Source organism: Mercenaria mercenaria, chromosome 15 (assembly GCF_021730395.1).
Source record: "Mercenaria mercenaria strain notata chromosome 15, MADL_Memer_1, whole genome shotgun sequence".
Classification (NCBI taxonomy): domain Eukaryota; kingdom Metazoa; phylum Mollusca; class Bivalvia; order Venerida; family Veneridae; genus Mercenaria; species Mercenaria mercenaria.
In genome coordinates, this window is record NC_069375.1 from 12,979,002 (window position 1) to 12,992,317 (window position 13,316).

The 13,316-nt window shown below is 33.8% G+C and overlaps 1 protein-coding gene across 1 annotated transcript; it reads left to right on the forward strand.

The window, feature by feature from the left end:
- On the forward strand, positions 1 to 7,869 carry LOC123533113 (signal recognition particle 19 kDa protein-like). The gene is made up of 5 exons (XM_053524575.1): positions 1 to 155; positions 2,776 to 2,851; positions 5,583 to 5,654; positions 6,340 to 6,451; positions 7,282 to 7,869. Exons 1-5 carry the CDS (start codon positions 55 to 57, stop codon positions 7,419 to 7,421), a joined length of 501 nt encoding a protein of 166 aa, XP_053380550.1. The 5' UTR covers positions 1 to 54; the 3' UTR covers positions 7,422 to 7,869.
- Positions 7,870 to 13,316: the final 5,447 nt, after the last annotated feature.

Sequence of the window (13,316 nt, forward strand, 5' to 3'; positions counted from 1 at the left end):
TACATCAATCATGATCAGTAGAGTGCTTGCGGCAATATAATTTGAAAAGCGTTTATGTACAAGGAAGCCAAAAAAATTGACAACATGGCAAACCAGCAGACAAACCAACAGGCAAGATCCTGGGACCCTAAATTCACGCACGAAGATAGGGAGAGGTAAATGTTTATAAATTCCATGAATATCAATAAGCTTTATTTTTCTTCAACATTTCTTCTTTTTTGGAAGGCCACATCCTAGGGCCAGTCCCCGCTTTTGAAAAAATTCTCAATATTCATGACATTTTTTTTTGTTCTTACATTTTAATTGTTTTGTTGAGATGTTTGTTTTCACTCACATGTTGGATAATTTCTAATTTCTTTATTTTAAAAATTATTTCGAGATGAGAAGATATAAATACAGATTATCCAGCTGGTCCATTATCATGATTTTTACTCCATATGGTTAGTTTGTTGGTAGAAAGAGGTCTGGTAATCATATACAGTGCTTTAGGATATAGCGGATAGCTAACTAATTTTTCCTGCATTCCAATTCAAAGAGATGAAAATAGTAGTTTTTTTTCAGTATATCAGACAGAAAACATCTATTCTTCTTAAAACATTCAGCTTTTAATAGAAATTCATGTGTTTTTTCTCTCCAAGCCATTGTTTACATATGCGCTGATTTAGGGTGTAAAGGATAGCTTTGGTCGTTTTTTCAATTATTTGTTTAAAATCCACATCTTAACAAACTTTCCAAGATTTCTTTACTATAAATCAGAATAATAATGTATTCTCTTTTCAAAAACATTCAGCTTTTTAAATTTCTATCAAATACTTTTCATTTACTGACATTTTTTACATATACACTGATTTAGTCTATAGGGGATAGCTTTATTTTACATTTGATGACATATGAAAAATAACACAACAAGCAAATATTTAAAATGTATGTCAGAATGTCTGTTTGCATGCCAGTAAAAGAATGATATATATGAAAATTTATACAATAATTCAAGTCTAAATATAAAATTTATCAATCCATCCTCTATACCCTAAAATCCGCTATACACTAAAGCACTGTACCTGTACTGGTATGTACTGTGTTACCATTGTATATAGTATTTGCTGAGGAAATGCTGTTATTAGTTGTCATAAAAGTTGCAGATATTAATTTTTTTATTATGAAGTTTTGTTGTAAATCTTTGTTAATATTAATATTTTTTAGAAGGCAGTGGCTAGAGAACCAGAACCGGTTCCCTAGAAAGCGAATTTACTTGTCTGGAATCAGTTCTCTAGCCAAACTACTGCATAGGCAAGGGAACCTGAAGTTTATTTCTATGCATTATAAAAACTGGCGAAATTCACATTGTTTCTTTTGGTAAGTATCGTACATATTACTGACTTGATTAATTAATAATTTTACCATTTCAGCAAGTCATGCCCTCGCATTTATCTGCGTTTAACATGTCGACAAAGTGTCGTTGCCGCATACTGTCTGCCATATTGGTATGATATAAACTAGTATGTCAGTAAGGCAGAAATCGTTGTCAACATTGTCTTACCAGCAAGGTGAATTTCGGTGTTGACATTGGAAGTTTCAGTTACATTATTATGAGGAAAGATAAATGTTCGTTTCATGCTGGAAGAAAGAATAGGGTATTATACCTGTACAATATAACAAAATGACGATTTCTGCATTTATTCGTACTAGTTTGTATCATTCCAATATGGTGGACAGTATGCAGCGAGTACACTTTTGGAGACGAAGTAAACGCAGATAAATGCAACCTAGGCATGGCTTGCTGAAATGGTAAAATTAATTATGATAGTAACATGCATGATACTTACAAAAAGAAGCAATGTGAATTTCAGCAGCTTTATGCATAGATATAAACTTCCGGTGCCCTAGCCTATGCACGTACTTTGGCTAGAACACTGATTCTGGATGAATAAGTTTGCTGTCTAGGGAACCGGTTCAGGTTCTCTAGCCGCTGTCTTTTTAGAAATAGCTCTTATTCGGGTTGGAGACATACTGAATATGAATTTTTATTGACAATTTCGTTAGTCACTGTTTTTTTACTTTAGCAGTAAAAGGAATTCAGCAATTTATAAGCACAATCTAAATCTAAAATACCAAAGAAAAGCATCATATCTTAATCCTTTACAATTTTTTGCTAGATAAATTAAAGTTTCCTCACTGCAAATACATCCAAGTATTCATATTGATTACTGTTTCTCTAGACAGCCTACACAGGTTTTCTAGGGGTCCGGTAACTGGACCTCTAGACTTTTAGTCTAGAGGCCCGGTTACCAGATCCCTAGCCACTGCCTTGTTGGTATCATAGTAGTCATACAGTCATTTCATCCTCTAGTCAACTCTTTCGACACTCAGCTTGTGTCATTTGGTGCCCTAGATTGGGTTATTTCATCCCTATTGTATATTTGTACAGCTTGTCCCATTTATAAGTCATTCAGTCTCCCCTGTCTATATTTTGTCTGCTGTTCATTTTTACTTAAACTGAAAATTTAAAAACTTGTATATTTGCTTTTTTGTTTGAGTTTTGCCCAAATGATTATCCCTAAAGTCTTATAGAATTTTTTTTAAACATCGACAAACATTTTACACAGATAACTGTGTCTGGAGCAAATTCAATTTAAGTACCACAAAATCTTGAAACTTTGTCTTGCACACAAATTATCAAACATTTTTCAGTCAAAGCAAGTTTTCAATTTTGTAGCCTAATTTTGATGGATTGAATTTCCTGGGTATATTGCAGAAATGAATCAAATTTTTCAGATGGATTTGTGTCTATCCAGCCTACATAAATAGCAAGAAAACTGTGAAGGAAGGAAGAAGAATTCCAAAAGACAAGGTATGTTTTTATTAAAGTATTTACAACTCTATAAAATTTACTATGAATCACACTTACCTTTAAAGGTTCAATTTATTGAACAGTGTTACAGTGTTTAATACTGTAGCTTTTAGCTTCAGTGACTATCTAAAGAGTTACAAGCGCTATTGTACTTGCCCTGGCATCAGCGCTGCTGTCACAGTTGCTGCATTCAAGTGTGTGTTAACTTTTATGGCAAGTTTCTCAATTTCACGGTGTCTTCTTAACCACTGCCCCTATAATTATCAAGCTTCACTTAAAGGGTTGATCTTGGTTAGGACTAAGGGACTGCCCCTTAGTGTAGGTACCAGGTGGTTTAGGGTTAGGTATTTTAAGGTATTGGACCCCTAATAATAGTAATGTTTAAAGAATTGCATTTGCTTGGTATATTCTTAAAGTTGACCATGTTTTGCACTGTGTTGCAATTTGTGAACAACTTTTACCGTGCCGTTTTTTGTAAATTGTAAATATTTCTTCAAGCTCAAGTAGAGACAAATTTCATAGTGATGGCTACTACCCAAAACATTCGCAGATAATTCATTTTGCCATTAATTTTGATAAAAGAAACATCAAACTATTGGTAAACAATTATATAACACAAAATAAAACTGGCAATATAATTCTTTATAGGGTGCCTTAAGTAAACGGATTTAATGTTACAGAATTCTAACTTCAACATTGAAAAATTAAGGTTGAATCCTGCGGGCCTGCTTTGAATATTGCTCATTTCATCAAAAAATAACCTTGGGGCAGAAGTAAAACCTGCCTACATTTCTTCCACAATATGTAAATGTAAAGAGTGAATGCAAAATAGAGAACTTTTACCGCATGTAACTCAGTATTTTTAAAGATGTCTAACTCTACCCCTTCTGTTTCTGAGGTAAATTCGCTTTGAACAGCAACAAATTGCTTATAAAATGAAAATTTTCAACTTTTGTACAATACATCCATAATAAGTCTTGAAAGAAGTAAAAACTTACTACAAATAAAATGAAAATAAGGAAAAAAAAATTTTGGTCCCAGTGGGGCTTGAACCTATGCCCCCCTGAAAATTGCAGTCAAAGTAGGTTTATTGTAGGAGTTGAATACTCTTCAAAAAGGAGGTACTCTATTACGGGTCCAATACCTTAAAGGTTACGGTCACTTGGGTGAAATGTGATAAAAGTGCTGGTTAAACTTTTATGGTATTCTTTTCAGTTCGACTGTATTAACTACTGCCACCCAATAGTATTCAAACCACACATAAAAATTGATTTTAGTTAGGGGCAGACATAATTTTGTTAGGGCTAAGTATGTCAGAGATCAAGGTCATTTGGGTCAGATTTTGTTGTAGTGTTGGTCAAAGTTTCATGGCATGCTTCCCAGTTTCACTTAGATATGATACTTCCAAGTACTGGTATCTCTTTTCCTCCCACTGCAACCCCTACCAACACTTCTACATCCCTTAGGTGCTCTTACTTGCCTCTCGAGCCTGTCCGCTTAGCTCAGTAGGGTGAGTGCAGATCTGCAGATGGTTGGTTTGTGATATAAAACTCGAGCAGGGCGTATTTTCTCCATTACAATTTGATTAAAGACATAAAATCATCTATCATCCACATCTGATGTTGGGAAGTTTGCAGTTACTTGTGGAGAACAGGTTTGTACTGGTAGAAAATCCATGAAAACTGTTTAGTTTAACTACTTGCTGTAACATAACTGAAATACTGTTAACCTCTCCCCCCCCCCCCCCCCCCCCCCCCCCCCCCCGAAAAAAAACCCCAACAAATTAACATATATCTATAAGTGTTTCTTTGATTCCCTCATGTACCCACTGCCTCCCACTCCACACCCACCACACACCAGTTTATCCCCTCCCTTTACATTTCTCACACTTACTTATACTGGTACTGATGATAAACCCGAACAGAAAATGAGGTTTTTTACCTGTAACTTTTTTATTTCTGCAAATTGAAATCAGTGGTTGGTATCGAAATAAAGCTTAACCTTTGCTGAAAACTTTACATAATTCAAATTTATATTTAGTAAGCAAACTAACACAAAGTGAGGGCCTGAAAGGGGTATGTAAAAAGGGGACTTTATGAACGTTGACTGATGATAAATTTGAACCCTTTGTCATTTACAAAATTTTCTTGGTATTATTATATTGAAACTTTCCCCAAAAAGCTGCAACAGTCATTTCTGATCAAGTAATGAAAAGTTAACAAATGTCAGGCCTTCATGTTTCGACAGTGAGCATGTGCAAAAAAACACCCTCTTCCCCAGTAATTTTGGATAAATATTTTTTATACAAAGTTATGTAAGTCATTTATTTATACAGAATATTTACCAATTTTGTTTTTGTTTACACCAGTTGGTGTAGTAAGTGGAAACTATTAGATGGTGTGTTCAATTTTATAAATAACCGATTGCAATCGAATATTTCCAAGGTGTTCGACTTTGTCATCTGTCTGGGTTTATCATCAGTACCAGTATCATGTAATATTTATATCTTTGCTGATATTTTTGAATAGTCAAGCACACTGTTGAGGTTGTTGTTCATAGACACTTCTTAGTATGTTTCAAGTTGTATAGTTGACAGGTATCGTTACATGACTTACTTGTGTAGCTGTATATAATTTATCGCTTAACTGTTATGCTAAGTACTCCAGAACAGTGTGTATGAGGTAAATTTATAATTAGATCGACAAATCTGAGATTTTTATGTTAATTTCAGGCTGTAGAAAACCCATCATACATAGAGATCAGAGATGTGTGTTTAAACGCCCAGCTGATTATTGGTGTTGAGGTTAGTGAATATATTCTTGTATTTCAACTTCAAGAAAAACCTGATGTTGGGTTTCTGTGGTGAAGTTTTTAAGGTTGCTGACATGGAATCACTTGCCACTAACAGCTGTGGTTTTTTAACACCAAAAGTGGTGTAGAACTCTTTCATTTGAGGAAGTCATTTAGCTGGATTATAGAAGATTGATGGTTCTACCCAGGTGCCTGCCTGTGCTTAGAATAATTCAAAGAATGTGACCTTGGACTTTTCTCCACCATTAAAAGCTGGGAAGTTGCTGTATGGCTGAAATTTTGTCTGTATGACTGAAACCAAAATGATTGTCTTGCAAACTTGGCTGTTAACTCACTCGATACTGTTAGAACGTTGAATAAATTTACCTGAACATTTACACTGAAATGTTAGTACATACTTCCTGTGGTACAAATAATTCATTAAAAATGTCTGGTTCAACAACATTGAATATTCCAATTTAAAGTTAGAAGCAGGTGCAGTATGTAAATTATTAGCTGCATACCACAGGTTCACTTTGATGTTAAAAACACAAATATATATTTGTTTTAACTCTTGGGAATAGCCACTTTCCAGTTTAAAAAGATCTTGTTAAATGTACCACTTCAGTGTTAGATTCTGTCTGGAACTTATAAGCTTGCTGGTTGAAATGTCATGCAATTTTATGTTTGTGTTTTAGAACAAGACATATTGTAGGGAGCTTGAACACAAAGACTTGAAATACAGGGGCAGAATACGAATACAGTTGAAAAATGCTGATGGAAGCCTAAAATATGAAAAATTCCCTACAAGTAAGAAATATTTTTATGTATTGTGAATTTTTTTAATCTCATTAGCATGAAATGTTGTGGTTATGACCAAAACAACTGTTTCATTTTGATAAAAATTCATGAGAATGAAGTAAATGGGAACATTTTCTTCTTTCTTGGATTGAACACACTGTGTTATTCTAAAAAAAAAATAGTCCTCAGGGAATATGATCAACTTCACAGTACCACTGATATGTACAAAAAATGGTTTTAGGAAAGTCGTCACCGCATGAAATTTGCATACATTAAAAATACATGTGCAGATGTCCAAAATTTCCAGGCAGATTTTACACATATTGTACGTTATTAGACTAGTATAAAGCATTGATGAGAGATCAGTTATTTTATGAAAGCATTGTTGTTTTATATCACCGGTAAATAGTATTGAGAACAGTGTAAACAATGCTGTCATTCAGTATGATAAAACATGAACATCACAAGGTGTATATCCAGTTCACCTCACTCAGTATCAGGTAGGCTTGATTGTGTTTCTGACAGTTTATTGACTTGCTGAAAGAGAAATAAGATTTAAACATGAGAAAGAATGTATGTTACAGATTTGATTTGAAACTAGTCCATATGCATACAAGTGCATTTATAAGCAGATAGATTAGTTTTGCATTAAGCCCTGTTTTTGTCAGAATACATTATAAATTTCCATCTGTTGATTGAAAGGTATACACCAGCTGAAAATACTTAGAGAAGAAGTTTTATGTAAAGGATGTACCCCTTCAACATAAACAGACATGTCCATATGAAAATGTGAAATTGCACAAGGTGAAACTAGGTTTATAATCTTTTTTCCTTTCCAGGACAGTCCATATTACTATATCTAGGAGAAACAATACCAAAGTTGAAATCGCGGCAGCATGGTGGTGGGGGATCTCAGCAGGGCGCACAACAACAGCCGGGAGGCAAGCCTCAGAAAAAGAAAGGAAGAAAAGGCAAATGAACTAATCAGAAATAGATTAGTGAACATTTAATATTTAGTACTGTTGAAATTAAGCTGGCCATTTATCAAACAGAAAAGGAAGAGTTTTCCAGAATCTTCTAAAAATGTGGATGGTGTTTGATACTTTTTTCCACTATATGAATTACATTAAATTTTGCTGACAATATTTTACATTCTTGCGTTTATAGTGGCATGCCAGATGTACGTTGCAACATCAGATTTTTTTCAAAATTGATGACAGTGTTCTTCAGATGTAGGAAACCAAGTGGCAACGTTATTTGAATTCTATTTTGAGATATATTTCGAGTAATTGTAAAGTACAGCTTATAACCTATTGTTTCATATCGTGTCTACTGTATACCTATGACAGTAGATGGCTGTTTTACAAATTGTACAGAATTCATGAACGATTTGATAAGTAATCGCCATCATGAACTCGCTGAATCATTTTGTGTGTTTTTTTTTTTGAACAAACAAAAGTATTCTATCAGTTAAGATCTTTTTTACATAAATGTGGACGCATGCCCCTTTGAAAATTCGATGGCATAGAAATCCATGTTAAATCAGGCTGTTTACAATGAATGGTGAAAGTTGTGTTGTGATATATTTAGGAATTGAGGATATTTACAGTTAAACCTTTGTTAATGTTACCCTCTATAAAGGTTGGTCGTATTTCCTCTGCCAACAGACCCTATATTTAAACAATTCAGTTTCTGTTGAACAACAGCTTTTGTGTAAGAAACCTCACTTCTCCCACAATAAATCTGCAGTTACCCCAGTGGTTTTGCTCAGAAAGGTTGCAAAACAGTTTGTTGGAAGGAAGTTTATATTCAGATAGGTATAAAAATATATATTTTCAAAGAAAATGTGATCAGTTAGGTTTTACTGATACTAAGTTATATACAAAAGAGGAAAATAGAACCTGTACATTGTTTCATTGGTATTTAATTGCATAGACAAGAGGAAAATGGAATCTTTTCAGCTTGTTTGTTTGAAGAATAGTGAGAGCTATTCTACGTGATTACTATATTAGCTGAAATATTATTTGTTATTATACTGATGATGTACTCTGTACAAATCGAATAAAGTATATGTTCTGTTCTGTTCTGTTCTGCTATTCTACCCACCTTGGTGTCGGCTTTGGTGTCATCATCATTCTGCGTTGGCATCGCACCTTGGTTAAAGTTTTGTATCTAAGTAACCAGTGAATTTATTGGATTGAAACTTTACACATGGCTTCACAGTCATCAAACCACTTGAAGTAACCAAGTTAGATCACTCTTGGCTGAATTTAATTCAAATTAAGACCCTTGTCCCACATGAAAAAAATTTGTTTAAATTTTTGCATGCAACCAACTATCAAGCTGTATCATAGTATTAACTATAATTGAGCCGTGCCATGAGAAAACCAACATAGTGGGTATGCGACCAGCATGGATCCAGACCAGCCTGCGCATCCGCGCAGTCTGGTCAGGCTCCATGCTGTTCGCTTTTAAAGCCTATTGCAATTGGAGAAACTGTTAGCGAACAGCATGGAGCCTGACCAGACTGCGCGGATGCGCAGGCTGGTCTGGATCCATGCTGGTCGCATACCCACTATGTTGGTTTTCCCATGACACGGCTCAATTATGTATTGGATTGAAACTTCACATAATGCTTCCCCGTCATAAGACCTATCTAAAGAAATGAGTTAGATAACCCTTGTTGAATTTAATTAAAATGATGGCCCTAATTCGGATAAGATTTGCTTGCAAGTTTTTATCATTGCCATAATACAATATAAAATTGTTATGAATACTAAAAAAACAAAATTCAGTTACATAAATCTTGCCAAGGTATGGCCCATGTTTGCCATAGAAGCTGTCAAATAGTAGTGCTTGCTGTCTTATTGACAGCTCTTGTAATTTTACATCTAAAATCATCATTCAGCATTATATAGTAGTGTTTTTTGTATACTGGAAGGGAGTTTCATGTATATTCGCTGGCGCAGGCAAAGTTTGACTAACACCATGGGTTACATGATGGTTCTTGTAAGTTCATTATAAGATTAGTTACAGCAAAAAAGTGCTTTAGAAATGTCATTTTATTTCTCATAGATAACATTTACAGAAAAAAAAAATTCAAACAAAATAATATGTGACTGTGCTGGTTTGAATGTGAATGTCTGGCTCAGGTATAATTGTTTTGAAGGTAACAAGAATCTGCAAACTGTAACACTCTGGCAGGATACCACCATACCTACACCGGGTGAAATATTTTCTGTTGTATAGAACTTTTTATTGTCTCAGTTATATTGTTATTTTAAACATGTACTTCTTTATCAAGACAAGGGACTGGGTGTTAAATATTGTTTGTAATTTACAAAATGCGAATACTTATGAATTTGAGTACTATGTTTGACTAGAATTATATATTATTTGTTGTAATACATATATTTTGTTTGAAAACAATATTTTACATGTTTGAAATGTTGAAGGAATAGCTGAAGCAAGGCTTGGGCATTTTACTGATAAAGTGTTTCCATTTTATCGCCTGCATTCTGAAGATTTGGTAACTTTTAGGTTACTTGTATTTCACAATTTAATAGACTGTGACTTTATTCCCATTTTCAAGTATGGTTCTTTCTTTTTCATGATCTAATAGGCCACACCACATATTCCAGTTGTCAAGACACTTTTCTTGTATTTCACAATTTTATTGATCATGGCCATATTCTGATTGACAAGTCATGTAACTTATGTTTCAAGATTTAATTGCCCATGGCCATATATATTCCAGTTGTCAAGTCACATTTACTAGTTTTTCAGGATTTATTAGAGCATGGCATTATTCCGGTCTCATTTCTTGTATTTCACAATTTGATAGACCACGGTCATATTCCATTGTCAAGTTGAGTTACTTGTATTTCATGGTTTTTCCCATGGTCAAGTTGCATTTCTTTTACTGCAAGATTTGATGGACCATGGTCATATTCCCGTTGTCATTGTCAAGAATTTTTATTCTACTGTTGTAGATAATGAACCAAAATGTTGAAAGTGTTTGAAATTTGCATGTTGCTGTATTTGCCCATTCTAGGGAAAATAAAATTGTAATGAATACTGTTGTTATTTAACATTGTTCTATACAAAATAACAATATATTTGGATAAGTGTTTGCCCATTCTAGTGAAAATAAAATTGTAATGAATACTGTTGTTATTTAACATTGTTCTATACAAAATAACAATATATTTGGATAAGTATTTGCCCATTCTAGTGAAAACAAAATTGTAATGAATACTGTTGTTATTTAACATTGTTCTATACAAAATAACAATATATTTGGATAAGTATTTGCCCATTCTAGTGAAAACAAAATTGTAATGAATACTGTTGTTATTTAACATTGTTCTATACAAAATAACAATATATTTGGATAAGTATTTGCCCATTCTAGTGAAAACAAAATTGTAATGAATACTGTTGTTATTTAACATTGTTCTATACAAAATAACAATATATTTGGATAAGTATTTGCCCATTCTAGTGAAAACAAAATTGTAATGAATACTGTTGTTATTTAACATTGTTCTATACAAAATAACAATATATTTGGATAAGTATTTGCCCATTCTAGTGAAAACAAAATTGTAATGAATACTGTTGTTATTTAACATTGTTCTATACAAAATAACAATATATTTGGATAAGTATCAATTTGAAAAACATGCTGAACTGGCTGGTCCAGCATGCTTTTTCAGGGTTGGCACTAGTTTAAATATATTTCGTATTGAAAGGGTAATGTTATGTAATCTTTCATCCTATGCTTTTTTTCTCAGTGACGTTGATACTCCTGCAGATACATTAATTTTATCAGTCAACAGTTTTATTTGTCGAGATAATGTATAGCTTCAAATCAAAATTGTTGCAATATTATATGGAATATATTGTATCCAGCACATAAATATAGTAGACGGTCAAGTGACACAAAAATTAATGCAAATTGCTGATTGGAAGAGAAAAATAGTTATTGAGTAATACCCAGGTTTTAGCATTTTGTGTTTGCACCTTAAAGAGTAATCCAATCATTCAGATATACCTGTTAGTCATTAAAATGAAAAATGAAACTTTTTAAAATATTGCACATCATCATAACTTTGTACCTATGACTTTGTTTTGTAAATTATGCTAGAGTAAATTTATTTGAAATATGAAACTTGTGTATTTGAAATGTTATTGAATATAAAGTGTTTTCATAGATATAAGACAAAATCACCGGCAGGCAGAAAAAAAACTCCTTCCTTTAACTTCATTCAATGACTCTTGAATTCACAAAATTATCACTATAAATTGAAAAAAAAATAAGGTGATAATCATCTGTTTTGGTTTAAAGGAACTGTTTGATCCCACCTTATCTGCAGTAGGGTTTTTTTGTGGACTGTGGATTTAATTTTTAGCTCACCTGAGCACGAAGTGCTCAAAGGTGAGCTTTTGTGATCGCCCTGTGTCCGTCATCCGTTGTCGTCCGTCCGTCATCAACAGTTTGACTGTTTATACTCTAGAGGTCACAATTTTTGCCCAATCTTAATGAAACTTGGTCAGAATGTTACCCTCATTAAAATCTTGGATGAATTAGATATTGGGTCATCTGGGGTCAAAAACTAGGTCACCAGGTCAAATAAAAGGAAAAGCTTGTTAACACTCTAGAGGTCACAATTTTGGCCCAATCTTAATGAAACTTGGTCAGAATGTTATTCTCAATAAAATCTTGGACGAGTTTGATATTGGGCCATATGGGGTCAAAATCTAGGTCACTAGAACAAATCAAAGGAAACGCTTGTTAACCCACTAGAGGTCACAATTTTGGCCCAATCTTATTGAAACTTGGTCAGAATGTTTACCTGAATAAAATCTTAGACGAGTTTGATATTGGGTCATCTAGGTTCAAAAACTAGGTCACCAGGTCAAATCAAAGGGAAAGCTTGTTAACATTGTAGAGGACACATTTATGACTATATCTTCTTGAAACTTGGTCAGAATATTAATCTTGATGATCTCAAGGTCCAGTTTGAATCTTGGTCATGTAGGGTCAAAAACTAGGTCACCAGGTCAAATCAAAGGAAAAGCTAGTTAACACTTTAGAGGCCACATTTATGACCATATCTTAATGAAACTTGGTCAGAATGTTAATCTTGATGATCAGTAGGTCAAGTTCGAATCTGGGTCAGGTGGAGTCAAAAACTAGTTCACCAGGTTAAATCCAAGGAAGAGCTTGTTAACACACTTAGAGGTCACAATTTTGGCCCAATCTTAATGAAACTTGGTCAGAATGTTACACTCAATAAAATCTTGTACAAGTTTGATATTGGGTCACCTGGGGTCAAAAACAAGGTCACTAGGTCAAATGAAAGGGAAAGCTTGTTAACACTTTAGTGGCCACATTTATGACCATATCTTAATGAAACTTGGTCAGAATGTTAATCTTGATGATCTATAGGTCAAGTTTAAATCTGGGTCAGGTGGGTTTAAAAACTAGGTCGCATGGTCAAATCAAAGGAAAAGCTTGTTAACACTCTAGAGGCCACATTTATGACTGTATCTTCATGAAACTTAATCAGAATGTTAATCTTGATGATCTTTAGGTCAAGTTCGAATCTGGGTCATGTGGGGGCAAAAACTAGGTCACCGAGTCAAATCAGAGGAAAAGCTAGTTAACACTTTATAGATTATATTTATGACCATATCTTAATGAAACTTTGTTAGAATGTTTATCTTGATTATCTTTAGGTCAATAGGTCAGGTGAGCGATACAGGGCCTTCATGGCCCTCTTGTACAATATACAGTTATAAAGTATGCATTTTAAAAGTGTCAGAGGGTGATAGTAGGATCTTTTCGGACCATTGGATGTCCGTTCAG

Coding starts and splice junctions, on each gene's coding strand:
- LOC123533113 (XM_053524575.1), top strand. CDS start 55: ATGTACAAGGAAGCCAAAAAAATTGACAACATGGCAAACCAGCAGACA. Junction 156..2,775: donor ACGCACGAAGATAGGGAGAG/GTAAATGTTTAT, acceptor CAAATTTTTCAG/ATGGATTTGTGTCTATCCAG. Junction 2,852..5,582: donor GAAGAATTCCAAAAGACAAG/GTATGTTTTTAT, acceptor TGTTAATTTCAG/GCTGTAGAAAACCCATCATA.